Source organism: Cherax quadricarinatus, chromosome 18, assembly GCF_038502225.1.
Source record: "Cherax quadricarinatus isolate ZL_2023a chromosome 18, ASM3850222v1, whole genome shotgun sequence".
In the NCBI taxonomy this organism is placed as follows: Eukaryota; Metazoa; Arthropoda; class Malacostraca; order Decapoda; family Parastacidae; genus Cherax; species Cherax quadricarinatus.
The window spans coordinates 41,338,498-41,358,365 of record NC_091309.1 but is presented as its reverse complement, the minus strand read 5'-3'; the positions used below and the strand labels follow the sequence as shown (position 1 = coordinate 41,358,365).

Here is a 19,868-nt window from a genome sequence, read left to right as displayed (position 1 = left end):
GCGTAGTGGCATACACAATGTTGTAAGACATGGTGAGGCAGCCAGTTCAGACAAATGGGTGGCTGAGAAGTTTGTACAGGAGTTTAAGGGGTACATAGACAGTGAAGAATTGAAACCTGAACAAGTGTTTAATTGTGACGAAACAGGCTTGTTTTGAAAGAAAAGGCCAAAAAGGACCTTCATCACACAGGAGGAAAAGGCACTGCCAGGACACAAGCCTATGAAAGACAGGCTTACTCTTTTGTTCTGTGCTAATGCTAGTGGTGATTTTAAAGTGAAGCCTTTACTTGTGTATCATTCATAAAATCCCAGAGTGTTTAAGAAAAACAATGTCTTTAAGAGCAAGTTATGTGTCTTGTGGAAAGCTAATCATAAGGCATGGGTCACAAGACAAATTTTCAAAGAGTGGGTCCATGAAGTGTTTGGCCCCAGTCCTAGTGGTATTAAAAGACAGAGAAGGGAAGTAACCCCAGAGAGGGCTTTACCTGAAGTCCTCATGGAAGGGGATTCTCCTTCTAAACACTAACCCCAACTCCCTCTCTCCTCCTCCCTATCTTCCAGATGCCATCACCAATCTTCAATAAAGGTAAGTAAAAATGTTATTTTATATGTATTACTATACATAATTAAAAACTATAGTATTTGTTGTATGTAAAACTGTAATTAATCACTATAAAATGTATTTTTTGTGTGAATATTTTTGGGTTTCTGGAACAGATTAATTGTATTTCCATTATTTCTTATGGGAAATATTGCTTCGAATTTCAGACTTTTCGAATTTAGAACTAGCTCCTGGAACGGATTAAGTTCGATTTTTGAGGTTCCACTGTATGTGAAGGAATTCAAGGAGTACATAGACAGTGAAGGACTGAAACCTGAACAAGGGTTTAATTGTGATGAAACAGGCCTGTTTTGGAAGAAAATGCCAAACAGGATTTACATTACTCAGAAGGAACAGGCACTCCCAGGACATAAGCCTATGAAAGACAGGCTTACTCTCTTGATGTATGCTAATGCTAGTGGTGATTGCAAAGTGAAGCCTTTATTGGTGTATCACTCTGAAACTCCCAGAGAGTTCAGGCACAATTATGTCCTCAAGGCTAATTTGTGTGTGATGTGGAGGGCAAACAGTAAGGCATGGGCCACTAGAGACCTTTTCTATGACTGGTTACACCATGCATTTGCCCCCACTGTGAAAAATTATCTCCTGGAAAATAAATTGGACCTTAAGTGCCTCCTGGTATTAGACAATGCTCCTGGTCATCCTTCAGACTTGGCAGAGCGACTTTCTGGGGACATGAGCTTCATTAAGGTCAAGTTTTTGCCTCCTAATACCACTCCTCTCCTGCAGCCCATGGACCAGCAGGTCATTTCAAACTTCAAAAAACTCTACACAAAAGCTATGTTTCAAAAGTGCTTTGTAGTGACCACAGACACTCGATTAACTCTAAGAGAGTTTTGGAAAGATCACTTTAGCATCCTCAGTTGTGTAAACCTTATAGGTAAGGCTTGGGAGGGAGTGACTAAGAGGACCTTGAACTCTGCTTGGAAGAAACTGTGGCCAGAATGTGTAGACAAAAGGGATTTTGAAGGATTTGAGGCTAACCCTGAGAAGTGTATGACAGTTGTGGAATCAGTTGTGGCATTGGGGAAAGTCCTTGGGGTTGGAGGTTAGTGGGGAGGATGTGGAAGAGTTGATGGAGGAGGACAATGAAGAACTAACCACTGATGAGCTGCAAGATCATCTTCAACAGCAAGAGGCCAGACCTGAGGAAACTGCTTCGGAGGAGGGGAGAGAGAAATTGAAGAAGTTGCCTACTTCAAAGATTAAGGAAATGTGTGCAAAGTGGCTTGAAGTGCAAACCTTTATGGATGAAAATCGCCCTCACACAGCTATTGCAAGCCGTGCTGGTGACTATTACAATGACAGTGTTGTGAACCACTTTAGACAAATCATAAAGGAACGGGAGGTACAGGCCTCTATGGACAGATATGTTGTGCAACAGAGGTCCAGTGACTCTCAAGCTGGTCCTAGTGGCATTAAAAGAAGAAGGGAAGTAACCCCGGAAAAGGACCTGATATCTCAAGTCCTAATGGAAGGGGATTCCCCTTCTAAACATTAACAACTTCCACACTCTCCCCTCCTCCCATCCCATCAATCATCACCAGATCTTCAATAAAGGTAAGTGTCAGTTTGTGTGTATTAAAATTAATATTTCATGTGGTAAAATTTTTTTTTTTTCATACTTTGGGGTGTTTTGCACGGATTAATTTGATTTCCATTATTTCTTATGGGGAAAATTAATTCAGCTAACGATAATTTCAGCATACGATGAGCTTTCAGGAACGGATTAATATCGTTAGCTGAGGGTCCACTGCATATGTTAGTGTAAACTTATTATCAGACATAAATGGCGTTCTGCTTTCGGATGATGTTCGCTTTCTGGCAGTAGCCTGGAACCTAACCTGCCATATAAGTGGAGCCCTACTGTATATATATGCATGTACATGCATTTGTAGTGTGATATAAGTGTAATTAGAAGTAGTAAAATATACCTGTTACCTTGCGTGTTTATGAGACAGACATAAGACACCAGCAATCCTACCATCATGTAAAACATTAACAGGTTTCCATTTCACTCACTTAGCAGGACGGTAGTACTTCCCTGGGCAGTTGCTGTCTACCAGCCTAATACCTAGGAGAGAATATTCAATTAGTTTTTATTTCAGTTACTTATGATCACTGCACCAATTTTTGCACAGTAGACCGTCGTTTATCATGGTAGTTATGTTCCTGAAAACCCTGTTTTAGTTAAAAAGCCGTGTTAGACAAACTGAAGAACTTATGGGAAAAAATAGGGTTACGTTCCTGGGAACCCCCAAAAAGCTAAACAACTTTGAGACCAACAGATCTTCAAAAATAAAAGTGAATATGTAATTGTAGTTCATTGTCGTGATGTTTTATGTTGTTTTTACTGCTTAAGATTACAAATGCAACAGAAATAATAGTATTTCTTACCTTAAATTGTGCATGCTGGTGTTTGTGGATGATTGTGGAGAGTGGAGAGTTATGCTGTGGTCCTACTGGACTGAGGTGGATGATAGAGGTTCTGGTATTGAAGTCGATGGTTGTACCGGAGTGTGCATAAATTCTGCAATGGATTTCTGTTCTGTTTTACCCTGCAGTACATTATACAATTAATGGTAAGGCATCAGCTGCTCTAGATACTGTTTCAGGGTCCTCTTCATCGAAAAAGTCTACCTTCAGATCAGTAAATCAGTCAAGTCAGCAAGTCAAATAAGTCAGTAAATCAGTCAAGTCAGTAAGTCAATCATTCAAGTCAAGTCAGTAAGTCAGTCAGGTCGGTCAGTAATACAGTCAGTCAGTCAGTCAAGTAAGTCAGTAAATCAGTCAAGTCAGTAAAGTCTGTCATGATAAACTCATATTTACCTCATTCTTTTTATGTGCACAAAGTGATGCTGCATTACAGTTACAGGTTATCTCTTGTCTAATATATCTATTTTCGTTGTTAATTTAAAGACTTAAATGCTTATACATTTTCTTGTCACTCTACAGACTTGGGCCCCGGACACTTATGGTATTTTCTCTTAGTGTACCAATGGCACCCCTACTTTTCACTGGGGGTATTTTGCATCACCTGCTCAGTCTTTTACTTTTGTAGGGAGTGATTTCTGTGTGCAGATTCAAGACCATTCCTTCTAGGATTTTCCAAATGTAGATTATGATGTATCTCTCTCGCCTGCATTCCACTGAGTACAAGGCAAGTGCTTCCAAGCATTCCCAGTAGTTGAGGTGTTTGATGGAACTTATATATGCAGTAAAGGTTCTCGGTGCACTTGCTAGATCTGCAATTTCACCTGCTTTGAACAGAGATGTTAATGTACAGCAGTATTCCAGCCTAGAGAGAACAAGTGATTTGAAAAGGATCATCATTGGCTTAGCATCTCTTGTTTTGAACGTTCTCATTCTCTCACTTGACTGGGTTCTTGCATTTCTTGATGAACATGGAGTTTCATTAGTCCGGGCCTGGAGCAGAGTGCATGGGCATGCCATTAATTGCCTTTTAAAGTCTTGTGGTGTTAGGATAATATCAGAGATTTTTTAAATGACCATATTTTGAGTCTCAGTCAAAATCTGCTCATTTAGTTTGTCGACCCTTAGTCTGGTTAACTGCTTACTGAATACTGAGTCATATTGGGACTTTAATATCTCACTCATTTCTCATGAGGAGATGCTACAACTTTTGTGTTTGACAGGTTGGTGCTGTGACACTTTTTTCCTTAATATAATTTCTGTCACAAAGTGAAATAACATTAACCAAACTGTTGCTGTACAATGTGGTACATCTACATGTCTTGTATTCATGTTTATCTAGTTTTTTAAATATTTAAATACTTGCTGCTTTTGTTCACTTAGTAGTAAATAGATACAGTATCTAGAAGTTACTTAGCATTTTGTGGTTGCATCTTAAGGAGGACCTAACAACCCATACTGAAATAAGCTGTGCACCTTCTCCTTATTACTTAAATTTATCTGGTATATACAGGTGAGCCACACTTACACAGCAGGTTACCTTCTGGGCTTCTGCTGTAAAACAAAAATCACTGTAAAGTTAAACATAGCCTTTTTTCATTTTCAAATGCATGTAAAAGGCTGATAACATGTTCACACTATCAAATATTAAGTGAGTTAGGTCTAAAATAAATGCATGTATAATACACACATTGCTTACCTTAAAATATTTTTGCCTTAGCTTCTAGTGAATGTTCAATATATTTATTGTAGGAAGTCTGCATAAATGGGGAATGAGTATAATTAAAAACTACTGTATTAACAAAATGCTGTAAAGTGGGGCCCTCCTGTATAATGTATTCAGTTTTATGGAGTTACATCAGGCCCTTATCCACCACAAGGCCTGGTCATAGACCAAGCCGCGGGGGCATTGACCCCCGGAATCCTCTCCAGGTATACTCCAGTAAATCTTTTTTAACACACCAGCTGTCTTCCACTGAGTCAGGGTGACCCAAAAAAGAAACACTGTCACTATCACTGTCTCACCCGAGGCACACCAGTACTACAGTTTATGTGCCCCTCCAAACTGTAGATATCCCCACTCCTCCTTCAGAGTGCAGGCACTGTACTTCCCACCTCCGGTACTGAAGTTCATCTAATTGGTTTCCCTATATAACAATTAAAACATTTTTTTACAGATTATTCATGTTCCTTTCATTATTGTGTTTATTGTAATTGCTTTGTGTTTTCACTGAGTAACTTTATTTAGGGCTTTGATGAGATCACAATCAAAATTTAATATACAAAAATTCTTGTACTGTACTTAAGTATGTGACATTAATAATAAAACATTTGATAGTACAGGGCCATCCATCACTAATCCAGCAATCAGCTATCCGGTTCCATCAGTAATCCGGCACTAATTTCGGCTAGCATAATTTCAAATTTCATCATTATACGTACTGGCTCAAATTTCGTCATTATATTGACTTAGAAATTGTGCAGATAGTTGTAAATCCACAGCAGCAAGCCAGTGGAGGAGAAAGTGGTGATGAAAATGAGGAAGATATAGCAGAAAGAGTATTGACAGGTTAATTAAGTGTATTGTAACCTAACGACTCTGTAATCCAGCAAGCTCACTAATCCAGTAAGCTCACTAATCCGGCAAGCTCACTAATCCAGCAAGCTCACTAATCCAGCAAGCTCACTAATCCAGCAAGCTCACTAATCCAGCAAGCTCACTAATCCGGCAAGCTCACTAATCCGGCAAGCTCACTAATCCGGCAAGCTCACTAATCCAGCAAGCTCACTAATCCAGCAAGCTTACTAATCCGGCAAGCTCACTAATCCGGCAAGCTCACTAATCCGGCAAGCTCACTAATCCGGCAAGCTCACTAATCCAGCAAGCTCACTAATCCAGCAAGCTCACTAATCCGGCAAGCTCACTAATCCAGCAAGCTCACTAATCCAGCAAGCTCACTAATCCAGCATGCTCACTAATCCAGCAAGCTCACTAATCCAGCAAGCTCACTAATCCAGCAAGCTCACTAATCTGGCAAGCTCACTAATCCGGCACACTACAGGTCCCAGTGATGCAGTATTAGTGATGGCCGACCTGTGTGTAGTATTTTGCCAGGTTATTATTTCATATCTCGCTGAAGCTGTGTGGCATAAAAAGAAATACAAAAGTCTTTGTTTTTGAATTTAATAATTTATGCAGGAGAAGGGGGTCACTAGCCCTGTGCTCCTGGCATTTTAGTTGTCTCTTACGACATGCATGGCTTACAGAGGAAGAATTCTTTCCCATTGCCCCATGGAGATATGTTAGTCTTGTCATGATGAAATGTTTACTTATTATGTTGACCTGCAGGTAACTTATCAGCAGTGGTTATGACTAGAGTACTGACACATTAACTTATGTTGACCTACAGGTAACTTAGCAGCAGTTGTAACCAGAGTACTTATACATTAACTTATGTTGACCTGCAGGTAACTTATCAGCAGCAGTTATGACTAGAGTACTGACACATTAACTTATGTTGACCTACAGGTAACTTAGCAGCAGTTGTAACCAGAGTACTTATACATTAACTTATGTTGACCTGCAGGTAACTTATCAGCAGCAGTTGAGACTAGAGTACTGATGAGGTACTCAATCTCTCATATACTTACTGTGGACTCCAAGCCCCTGCCTTGCAGTATTACCTCACTCCCAGGAATGGCTTTTCTATATATACAAGGTAAGACTGTATTGGGCTTTCTAAGTATAATGCAATATTTAGTGTACATAATTGTCATTATATTGAACTACAGTAGGTTGGTATACAGCAGTCACAGAGGGAGATACTAACATCATGCTTTATGACTGAAACAAAAATCTGTTAAACATTTTACCAGTAAATCTTACCCAGTTCTAATTAGATTCAGTATGCAGTACACCTTTCCTTATTGAGCTTTGCATCTTAATAGATCTTACTCCTGGATCACTTCCAGTTAGGAGTAGTGGTCTAAGACTGGGTTATGAGGATAAATATTCATATATTAACCCTTCAATTTGACACAGGTGTTACATTCCTGAAATCTGGTACATAATATAGCTCTAACAACAATGAACTGCTTTCAAGGCTACTGAACCCTTTCATTTTCATGACTCCAGAAATTAAAAATGCTAACAATGTCGCAATTTGACAAAAAAATTCTTCTCAAGATTACATTTTTGTGTTTATAAGAAGAATAAAAAATTTTCCATTAGTATTTACCGAGATATGAAGGTATGAAGTTGAAGATCATTGATCTGCTATTGGCAGCATTGGCGATTGTTGCGCATTCCATGTGATTTTGTATTTTTTATATTTTTTTTCTGGGGTTTTCTAATTATTTACATTTACCTGGGCCCATGAGACCCATATTCTGCACACTGTGCATATAACTAGCCAGTGTAAACAACACAATCCACACTAACAGTGTCATCAGTATACAGTGGAACCCCAAGTTTTCGTACGCCCTGAGTATCGTATGCTTCGAGTTTAGAACTGTTTTTTTTTTTTTTTTTTTTTGGCTAGATTTTGTCCCAGACCTGTCTGCCTCCCTGCACAGCCATTGTGAGTCAGTCTGGCTTTGTTTCTCCACGAGTGAACATTACATTACACGTATACTAGGAATTTAAAGTACCCTAGAGTGATAAAATGCATATATTTGTAGTCTTAATGGTCCTAATATAGGGTGCAAGGTGAATAGTAAGGTAGGTAAGTATCAAAGTGTGGTAGGTATGTAACCCCCATCTGGCTACCCCACCCACATTATATATTAGGTATTTAAAGTGCCATAGAGCGATAAAATGCATATACAGTACACTCATTACTTACCTTAACCCTTTCAGGGTTTCCGACGTCCTAGTACGGCTTATGCACCAGGGTTATTGACTTACTAGAACGTCTGAATTCTAGCGCCTTCAAATTTACTGAGAGAAAGCTGGTAGGCCTACATATGAAAGAATGGGTCTATGTGGTTCCCTGCATGCCTGCTACACTTCATGCATGTCTGCTACACTCCCCGCATGTCTGCTACACTTCCTACATGCCTGCTACACTTCCTGCATGCCTGCTACACTTCCTGCATGCCTGCTACACTTCCTGCATGTCTGCTACACTCCCAGCATGCCTGCTACAATCAGTGCATGCCTGCTTCACTCCCTGCATGTCTGCTACACTTCCTGCATACCTGCTACACTCCCTGCATGCCTGCTACACTCTCTGCATGCCTGCTACACTTCACACTTAAATTCCATGGTGCTTCTCACTTTCTTTGCCACAGGAACTTTCTTTGGAGCCATGGTTACTTATTTCACAGTTGCACTGCACAAATAACACAAACTACAATGGGAAATAAGCAAAATGTTTAGATGTGCAAGCAGAAGCTTTCTCAGGCACTGAGAGACACAGCAAAACTGACTCACAAGCAGCCCTAGCCAGCAGACAGACGCTTCCCAAATGGCCGATCACCGAACTAACCCCTTGACTGTTTTGGCCGTATATATACATCTTACGAGACAGTGTTTTGGACGTATATTTGCTCAATAATTCTAGCGGCTTCAGATCAAGCAGGAGAAAGATGGTAGGCCCACATGTGTGAGAATGGGTCTGTGTAGTCAGTGTGCACTGTATAAAAAAATCTTGTAGCACACAGTGCATAATGAGAAAATAAAACTCCGACCGTGTTTTTGGATTAAAATGCCGACTTTGAGGTGTATTTTCATATAGTATTTATGGTTGTATCCTTGAAATTGAGCTCAAAATAGCGGAAATGTTCGATTTTTACCAGTGTTCAAGAGTAAGCAAATCACACCACACGTCCAATACACATCAACTGGGAAGTCTAATATTCTTTCACTAGTGCACTGATATTATTTATACCATTTCTACAATAATGCAGTAGTCTGCATAACAGTAAATCTTCTATATTTGGGGGAATAAAAAATCAAAATAGAAAGCAAGAGTAATATAAGAGGGGCCTGGAGACGTTACTAATGAACAGAGGTTATGTTATTTTAGCACCAAGAATGTCTGCATTGTTTATTCTGGACCCTATTTTGAAATTAGCATCTTTTTAATTTGCATGAAATTGGCCAAATTGCCAATTTCTGACCACTTTATTGGGTAGTTGAAATCAGTTCTTGTACTCAATTGGCAGAAAAAAATGGAGTTGTAAAGAAATAGCTATGAGTTTGGTCGACTGGAACAATGGAATTGGCCAAAAATAGGGCTCAGTTCGACGAAATTGCTGATCCTTATATATCGCCGAGATGGCTAACTTCGCAGGAGAGTAATTCCGTAAGTTTTCAATCAAATTTCGTACTTTTAGTGTCATTACCATCGGGAAAAGATTCTATATCATTTCATGAGAATTTTTTTTTTTTTTTCCAAAAATTTTGCGAAATAGATTGAGTTTCAGAAATGGGCTTGGACAGTCAAATGGTTAACGGCCAATGACCAGGTGCCGCAAAACCAGCCAATCACCAAGTTGGCCGATAACAGAAGCGGCCGATAACCAGGGCTCAGATGTACAGTGATACCTTGACTTACGAGTGCCCCAACTCACGAGTTTTCTGAGTTATGAGCCATCGTTCAAATGATTTTTTGCTTTGAGTTGCGAGCCAGCATCTAAGTTATGAGCAAGCTTCAGATACGCTGCTACTAGTTTATGGCATATCTGAAGTCAAATCCAACTCTGTACCCAGAGGAATGTACTTTGTCCCATCCCACATGCTCTTCCAAGACATAACTGGAAGGATAATACTCCCACACAAATCCCAGATTGTAGTGAGGTACCTCGTCCCTTGTTTGGTTCTTGTATAAATCTGGGGAAGAGATAACCTCCATTTCAACACTCAGAGTTTTTCCAGAAACATTAAAGTAGGTAGGTAGTAGGCTGGTAGACAGCAACCTCCCAGGGAGGTACTACCGTCCTGCCAAGTGAGTGTGAAATGAAAGCCTGTAATTGTTTTACATGATGGTAGGATTGCTGGTGTCTTTTGTCTGTCTCATAAATATGCAAGGTTACAGGTACGTCTTGCTACTTCTACTTACACTTAGGTCACACTACACATATATGTACATGTTTATTTATACACACTCATCTGAGTTTTCTTTGATTTTATCTTAATAGTTCTTGGTCTTATTACTTTTCCTTTTATATCCATGGGGAAGTGGAATAAGAATCTTTCCTCCATAAGCCATGCGTGTTGTAAAATTCAACTAAAATGCCGGGAACAGTGGGCTAGTAACCCCTTTTCCTGTAATAATTACTAAAAAGAATAAGAAGAAGAAAATTGTCAAAGTGGGAAGTCTGAATGTGCGTGGATGTTGTGCAAATGATAAGAAAGAGATGATTGTGGATGTTATGAATGAGAAGAAGCTGGATGTCCTGGCTTTAAGTGAAACAAAGCTGAAGGGGGTGGGAGAGTTTCAATGGAGAGGAATAAATGGGATTAGGTCAGGGGTTTCAAATAGAGCTAGAGCTAAAGAAGGAGTAGCAATAATGTTGAAGGATAAGTTATGGCAGGAAAAGAGGGACTATAAATGTATTAATTCAAGGATTATGTGGAGTAAAATAAAGGTTGGATGTGAAAAGTGGGTTATAGTAAGCGTATATGCACCTGGAGAAGTGAGAAGTGTAGAGGAGAGAGATTTTGGGAAATGTTGAGTGAAAGTGTGGGGAGATTTGAACCAAGTGTGAGAGTAATGGTAGTTTGGGATTTCAATGCTAAAGTGGGCAAAAATGTTGTGGAGGGAGTAGTAAAGTTTGGGGTGCCAGGGGTAAATGAAAATGGGGAGCCTTTAATTGAGCTGTGTGTAGAAAGAGGATAAATAAATGTACAAGGTATAATATAGCACGTAATGAAAGTAGTTTCTTAGATTATGTATTGGTGGATAAAAGGTTGATGGGTAGGCTCCAGGATGTACACGTTTATAGAGGGGCAACGGATATATTGGATCATTATTTAGTTGAAGCTACAGTTAGAGTAAGAGGTAGATGGGAAAAGAGGAAAATGGCAACAAGTAAGAGGGAGTTAAAAGTGTATAAATTAAGGGAGGAGGAAGTTCGGGTGAGATATAAGCAACTATTGGCAGAAAGATGGGCTGGTGCAAGTATGAGTAGTGGGGGGGGGGGGTTGAAGAGGGTTGGAATAGTTTTAAAAATGCAGTACTAGAATGTGGGGCGGAAGTTTGTGGTTATAGGAGGGTGGATGCAGGAGGAAAGAGGAGTGATTGGTGGAATGATGAAGTAAAGGGTGTGATAAAAGAGAAAAAGTTAGCTTATGAGAGGTTTTTACAAAGAAGTGTTATAAGAAAAGTAGAGTACATGGAGAGTAAAAGAAAGGTGGAGAGTGGTGAGAGAGTGCAAAAGGAGAGCAGATGATAGAGTGGGAGAGGCAATGTCAAGAAATTTTAATGAAAATAAGAAAAAATTTTGGAGTGGGTTAAACAAGTTAAGAAAGCCTAGGGAACGAATGTATTTGTCAGTTAAAAACAGAGTAGGGGAGTTAGTAGATGGGGAGATGGAGGTTTTGGGTAGATGGCGAGAATATTTTGAGGAACTTTTAAATGTCGACGAAGAAAGGGAGGCGGTAATTTCATGCACTGGCCAGGGAGGTATACCATCTTTTAGGAGTGAAGAAGAAGAACAGGATGTGAGTGCGGGGGGAGGTGCATGAGGCGTTACGTACAATGAAAGGGGGTAAAGCAGCTGGAACTGATGGGATCATGACAAAAATGTTAAAAGCAGGGGGGATATAGTGTTGGAGTGTGTGTGTATATATATGCTTGTACATGTATGTGTAGTGTGACCTAAGTGTAAGTAGAAGTAGCAAGACGTACCTGAAATCTTACATGTTTACGAGACAAAGAAAAGGTCACCAGTAATCCTACCATCATGTAAAACAATTACAGGCTTTCGTTTTACACTCACTTGGCAGGACAGTAGTACCTCCCTGGGCGGTTGCTGTCTACCAACTTACTACCTAGGATCCCTGAGGTATCCCAGCAATAACTGCTGTTTTTAACCTTAATGCTGCAGCCTGATTGTTTCCCACAAACACCCATACCTTTATAATCTATCAGTTTAAATTCCTAGACAAGTCATCAGTTACCCTCTCAATCGAATTGGCTAATGCAACAATGCCACTCCCAGAGAGATGAACCCCATCCCTTGCATTCATATCACGTTTGCCAAAGAATAGGTCCCAGTTATCAATGAATGGGATTGCATGTTCCTTGCAGTACTTGTTTAGCCAGCAATTTCTACCAATTGCCCTAGACATCCATTCATTGCCCACTCCCTTTCTAGGCAAGATGCTACATATGACTGGGATCCCTTCCTTAGACCTAACTACTTCTATGGCTGACCTGTACTTATCCAGCAGCTCCTCTCTCCTGCCCTTCCCAATGTCATTACCCCCAGCACTAAGACAGATAATGGGCTTGTTCCCATTACCTGCCATAATATTATCCAACCTGCTCACTATGTCACCAACACCAGCTCCAGGAAGGCACACACTCTGTCTGACCTTTCTGTCTCTGTTACAAAATGCATGGTCCATATATCTTACCATATATCTACAGTGAAAGGAAGGCGTGGTAGGGGTTATTAGGAAAGGATGGAGGGAGGGAGGTACAGAAGGTTTTCTGTGTGTAAGGGGCCTGGATTTCCATCAAGCGTGCATGAGCATGTTAGATAGAAGTGAGTGGAACTAAATGGTTTTATGACTTGACATGTTGTTGGAGTGTGAGCAGAGTAACATTTATGAAGGGATTAAGGGAAACTGGTTAGCTGGACTTTTTTTTTATTATTATTATTATCACACTGGCCAATTCCCACCAAGGCAGGGTGGCCCGAGAAAGAAAAACTTTCACCATCATTCACTCCATCACTGTCTTGCCAGAAGGGTGCTTTACACTACAGTTTTTAAACTGCAACATTAACACCCCTCCTTCAGAGTGCAGACACTGTACTTCCCATCTCCAGGACTCAAGTCCAGCCTGCCGGTTTCGCTGAATCCCTTCATAAATGTTACTTTGCTCACACTCCAACAGCACGTCAAGTATTAAAAACCATTTGTCTCCATTCACTCCTATCAAACACGCTCACGCATGCCTGCTGGAAGTCCAAGCCCCTCGCACACAAAACCTCCTTTACCCCCTCCCTCCAACCTTTCCTAGGCCGACCCCTACCCCACCTTCCTTCCACTACAGACTGATACACTCTTGAAGTCATTCTGTTTCGCTCCATTCTCTCTACATGTCCGAACCACCTCAACAACCCTTCCTCAGCCCTCTGGACAACAGTTTTGGCAATCCCGCACCTCCTCCTAACTTCCAAACTACGAATTCTCTGCATTATATTCACACCACACATTGCCCTCAGGCATGACATCTCCACTGCCTCCAGCCTTCTCCTCGCTGCAACATTCATCACCCATGCTTCACACCCACATAAGAGCATTGGTAAAACTATACTCTCATACATTTCCCCTCTTTGCCTCCAAGGACAAAGTTCTTTGTCTCCACAGACTCCTAAGTGCACCACTCACCCTTTTCCCCTCATCAATTCTATGATTCACCTCATCTTTCATAGACCCATCCGCTGACACGTCCACTCCCAAATATCTGAATACATTCACCTCCTCCATACTCTCTCCCTCCAATCTGATATCCAATCTTTCATCACCTAATCTTTTTGTTATCCTCATAACCTTACTTTTTCCTGTATTCACTTTTAATTTTCTTCTTTTGCATACCCTACCAAATTCATCCACCAATCTCTGCAACTTCTCTTCAGAATCTCCCAAGAGCACAGTGTCATCAGCAAAGAGCAACTGTGACAACTCCCACTTTATGTGTGATTCTTTATCTTTTAACTCCACGCCTCTTGCCAAGACCCTCGCATTTACTTCTCTTGCAACCCCATCTATAAATATATTAAACAACCATGGTGACATCACACATCCTTGTGTAAGGCCCACCTTTACTGGGAAACAACTTCCCTCTCTCCTACATACTCTAACTTGAGCCTCACTATCCTCGTAAAAACTCTTCACTGCTTTCAGTAACCTACCTCCTATACCATACACCTGCAACATCTGCCACATTGCCCCCCCTATCCACCCTGTCATATGCCTTTTCCAAATCTGTAAATGCCACAAAGACCTCTTTAGCCTTATCTAAATACTGTTCACTTATATGTTTCACTGTAAATACCTGGTCCACACACCCCCTACCTTTCCTAAAGCCTCCTTGTTCATCTGCTATCCTATTCTCCGTCTTACTCTTAATTCTTTCAATCATAACTCTACCATTCACCAGGTATACTCAACAGACTTATCCCCCTATAATTTTTGCACTCTCTTTTGTCCCCTTTGCCTTTATACAAAGGAACTATGCATGCTCTCTGCCAATCCCTAGGTACCTTACCCTCTTCCATACATTTATTAAATAATTGCACCAACCACTCCAAAACTATATCCCCACCTGCTTTTAACATTTCTATCTTTATCCCATCAATCCCGGCTGGCTTACCCCCTTTCGTTTTACCTACTGCCTCACGAACTTCCCCCACACTCACAACTGGCTCTTCCTCACTCCTACAAGATGTTATTCCTCCTTGCCCTATACACGAAATCACAGCTTCCCTATCTTCATCAACATTTAACAATTCCTCAAAATATTCCCTCCATCTTCCCAGTACCTCTAACTCTCCATTTAATAACTCTCCTCTCCTATTTTTAACTGACAAATCCATTTGTTCTCTAGGCTTCCTTAATTAACTTGTTAATCTCACTCCAAAACTTTTTCTTATTTTCAACAAAATTTGTTGATAACATTTCACCCACTCTCTCATTTGCTCTCTTTTTACATTGCTTCACCACTCTCTTAACCTCTCTCTTTTTCTCCATATACTCTTCCCTCCTTGCATCACTTCTACTTTGTAAAAACTTCTCATATGCTAACTTTTTCTACCTTACTACTCTCTTTACATCATCATTCCACCAATCGCTCCTCTTCCCTCCCGCACCCACTTTCCTGTAACCACAAGCTTCTGCTGAACACTCTAACATTACATTTTTAAACCTACCCCATACCTCTTCGACCCCATTGCCTATGCTCTCATTAGCCCATCTATCCTCCAATAGCTGTTTATATCTTGCCCTAACTGCCTCCTCTTTTAGTTTATAAACCTTCACCTCTCTCTTCCCTGATGCTTCTATTCTCCTTGTATCCCATCTACCTTTTACTCTCAGTGTAGCTACAACTAGAAAGTGATCTGATATACCTGTGGCCCCTCTATAAACATGTACATCCTGAAGTCTACTCAACAGTCTTTTATCTACCAATACATAATCCAACAAACTACTGTCATTTCACCCTACATCATATCTTGTATACTTATTTATCCTCTTTTTCTTAAAATATGTATTACCTGTAACTAAACCCCTTTCTATACAAAGTTCAATCAAAGGGCTCCCATTATCATTTACACCTGGCACCCCAAACTTACCTACCACACCCTCTCTAAAAGTTTCTCCTACTTTAGCATTCAGGTCCCCTACCACAATTACTCTCTCACTTGGTTCAAAGGCTCCTATACATTCACTTAACATCTCCCAAAATCTCTCTCTCTCCTCTACATTCCTCTCTTCTCCAGGTGCATACACGCTTATTATGACCCACTATTCGCATCCAACCTTTACTTTAATCCACATAATTCTTGAATTTACACATTCATATTCTTTTTTCTCCTTCCATAACTGATCCTTCAACATTACTGCTACCCCTTCCTTTGCTCTAACTCTCTCAGATACTCCAGATTTAATCCCATTTATTTCCCCCCACCGAAACTCCCCTACCCCCTTCAGCTTTGTTTCGCTTAGGTCCAGGACATCCAACTTCTTTTCATTCATAACATCAGCAATCATCTGTTTCTTGTCATCCGCACTACATCCACGCACATTCAAGCATCCCAGTTTTATGAAGTTTTTCTTCTTCTCTTTTTTAGTAAATGTCTACAGGAGAAGGGGTTACTAGCCCATTCCTCCCGGCATTTTAGTCGCCTCATACAACATGCATGGCTTACAGAGGAGAGATTCTTTTCCACTTCCCCATGGACAATAGAAGAAATAAAGAAGAACAAGAGCTATTTAGAAAAAGGAGAAAAACCTTGATGTATGTATATATATATGCATGTGTGTGTCTGTGAAGTGTGACCAAAGTGTAAGTAGGAGTAGCAAGATATCCCTGTTATCTAGCGTGTTTATGAGACAGAAAAAGAAACCAGCAATCCTACCATCATGCAAAACAGTTACAGGTTTCTGTTTCACAGTCATCTGGTAGGACGGTAGTACTTCCTTGGGTGGTTGCTGTCTACCAACCTACTACCTACAATCCTGGAAATGGGAAGTACAGGGCCTGCACTCTGAAGGAGGGGTGGGGATATGTTGCAATTTTTAAACTGTAATGTAGGCATGACTGGCTGTCTGTTGATTGATGTCAACAACATAACATCACATATGTCCTGGGACCAAAATGCTATGATGTCATTGGTAATGCACCTGCACCTCACTGGTAATAATGCCTACATTGAACCTGAGCATATATTTACATATTACACTTTGTACCACACATATCTGTAATGTTCACATGTAGGGAATCACTGAGTAAGGAGCTTGTGTACCAGTTATCTGTGTATAATGTATCGCCCTTACCAAGATATGGTTCCCTTATTTTTATCACATCACCTGAAATTACCAATAACTTCTTGGAATTCTTCAGTATTTTGCTTCTTGTGTATATAGTGGGTTCCAATACCAGGCCAGTTTCATAATCATATACTGCTCGAACGACAGTCTACCTCTGAACAGAATTGGACTTGTTGATGACAAGGTTCCTGTGGGGATAAAAATGCTCACTGAACTTCTTTTTGAGATACATAAAAACATCCCTGCTGATGTGGACGAGATCACCGAGTACTGGGGTACATATAAGGTGGTCATTTGACCATTATAATGTAATATTGTGCTTATAACACATGTGGCATAAGCATGATTGTGACAGAGTAGAGATACCTCTCAGCCCCAGTTGTATCCTTCCACTTGTACAGCTGTGATTTAAGGCCACTAGAATTTGTGCATACATCTGTGTAAGCAACAACACTGTTTTAACACACTGGTCATGTCACACTAAGGTAGGATGACCCAAAAAAAGAAGAAACAAAAGTTTTTCTTCATTTTACATTTAGTGATTTATAGTCACCTATGACGACACACGTCTCATGGAGGAAGAAGTCTTCTTCACTTCCCCATGGAAAGTTGGTTATAGCTTACATAAAAAAGGAACCATTGGAATGACCATAAGTTGCTTGAGTCTGGTATTTGTGAACATATTTTTCCATGTACTTCTGATATAACCTTTGGTTTATTGGAACCTGTGGGAATAATACAATTGTTTGGATTTCTTTATAAGAATTTATGGACATTTTTGCTTGCTTTTTATTTGTATTTCATTAAAACTTTTGACAGTCATACACAGAAGACTGTTAACCCTTTCAGGGTTGCCAGGCCCTCTCCTAGACTTGTTCGCAGGGTCGCCAAATTTAAAAAAAAAAAAATATTTTTTCTTATGAAAAGATAGAAAATCTTTTTCTGATCATAATGACACCAAAAATATGAAATTTGATGGAAAACTTATGGAATTATGCTCTCGCGAAGTTAGCGGTCTCAACAGTGTTTACGCATTGGCGATTTTGCCCACTTTCAGCCCTATTTTCGGCCAATTCCAGTGTTCTAGTCGACAAAACTCATAACTATTTCACTAGAACTCCATTTTTTTCTATCGAATGAGTACAAGAAACCACCCATTTACTGATTTCAACTATCCAATAAAGTGGTCAGAATTTAGCATTTTTGCCAATTTCACACAAATTTCAAAAGATACCAATTTCCGAATAGAGTCCAGAATAAACAAGAAAGACATTCCTGGCGCTAAAATAACATTTCCTCTGTTCATTAGTCACGTCCCCATGCCCCTCTTACATTCTTTTGCTTTCCTCTTTGAATTTTTATTCTCACAAAAAATAGAAGATTTACTGTTATGCAGAGTACTGCATTAGTGTAGAAATGGTATAAATAATATCAGCACACTTGTGAAAGAATATTAGACTCACCAGTTGACGTGTATTGGACGCTTAGCATGATTTGTTTACTTTTGAACTTTGGCAAAAATCGAACATTTCTGCTACTTTCAGCTCAATTTCAAGGTACTTTTCATTGTAAAACCAGTCAAAATCATCTCAATTTCTGTAATATGTCTTACATTCTATAAAATGAGACCAGGAAAACTAGAATACAACCATAAATGCCATATGAAAATACAGTGGACCCTCGACCAACGATGGCATCGATTAACAATAAATCAGACTAGCGATACATTTTAACGCAAAAATTTTGCCTCGACTAGCGCTTAAAAACCCTACCAGCGCTATTCGTTCCGTACCATACGCGTCCACTTTGGCCTGAGCGCACCTCACTTGTCCCTTTGGTGCCAGTGTTTACAAGCCAGCCAGCCACCGCGGTCGCTTCCAAACATACAACTGGAACATTTCATATTATCACAGCCTTTTTAGTGATTGCACCTGCAAAATAAGTCACCATGGGCCCCAAGAAAGCTTCTAGTGCCAACCCTACAGCAAAAAGGGTGAGAATTACTATAGAGATGAAGAAAGAGATCATTGATAAATATGAAAGTGGAGTGCGTATCTCTGAGCTGGTCAGGTTGTATAATAAACCCCAATCAACCATCGCTACTATTGTGGGCAAGAAAACGGCAATCAAGGAAGCTGTTCTTGCCAAAGGTGCAACTATGTTTTCAAAACTGAGATCGCAAGTGATAGAAGATGTTGAGAGACTTTTATTGGTGTGGATAAACGAGAAACAGATAACAGGAGACAGCATCTCTCAAGCGATCATATGTGAAAAGGCTAGGAAGTTGCATGACGATTTAATGAGAAAAATGCCAGCAACTAGTGATGTGAGTGAATTTAAGGCCAGCAAAGGTTGGTTTGAGAGATTTAAGAATCGTAGTGGCATTCATAGTGTGATAAGGCATGGTGAGGCTGCCAGTTCGGACCACAAATGGGCTGAAAAATATGTGCAGGACTTCAAGGAGTACATAGACAGTGAAGGACTGAAACCTGAACAAGTGTTTAATTGTGACAAAACAGGCCTGTTTTGGAAGAAAATGCCAAGCAGGACCTACATTACACAGGAGGAAAAGGCATTCCCAGGACATAAGCCTATGAAAGACAGGCTTACTCTGTTGATGTATGCCAATGCTAGTGGTGATTGCAAAGTGAAGCCTTTATTGGTGTATCACTCTGAAACTCCCAGAGTGTTCAGGAAAAACAATGTCCTCAAGGCTAATTTGTGTGTGCTGTGGAGGGCAAACAGTAAGGCATGGGTCACTAGGGACTTTTTCTATGACTGGTTACATCATGCATTTGCCCCCAATGTGAAAAATTACCTAATTGAAAAGAAATTAGACCTTAAGTGCCTCCTGGTATTAGACAATGCTCCTGGTCATCCTTCAGACTTGGCAGAGCGACTTTCTAGGGACATGAGCTTCATTAACCCTTTGAGGGTCGACAGGCCCTCTCCGAAACTTGTTCTCAGGGTCGGCCAAATTTAAAAAAAAAAAAAATTATTTTCTCTTATGAAAAGATAGAGAATCTTTTCCCGATCATAAAGACACCAAAAGTTTGAAATTTGATAGAAAACTTACGGAATTAT

At 40.2% G+C, this 19,868-nt stretch overlaps 1 protein-coding gene across 3 annotated transcripts in view; it reads left to right on the top strand.

Moving 5' to 3' along the window:
- The window catches only part of MKP-4 (MAPK Phosphatase 4), a 157,806-nt gene that overhangs the window by 25,957 nt on the left and 111,981 nt on the right, over nucleotides 1-19,868 (top strand). For all 3 annotated transcript variants that reach the window (XM_070086442.1, XM_070086441.1, XM_053777884.2), the window contains exon 3: nucleotides 6,643-6,774. In XM_070086442.1, the coding sequence (XP_069942543.1) occupies nucleotides 6,643-6,774 (132 nt within the window). The remainder of the gene's footprint in view (nucleotides 1-6,642; nucleotides 6,775-19,868) is intronic.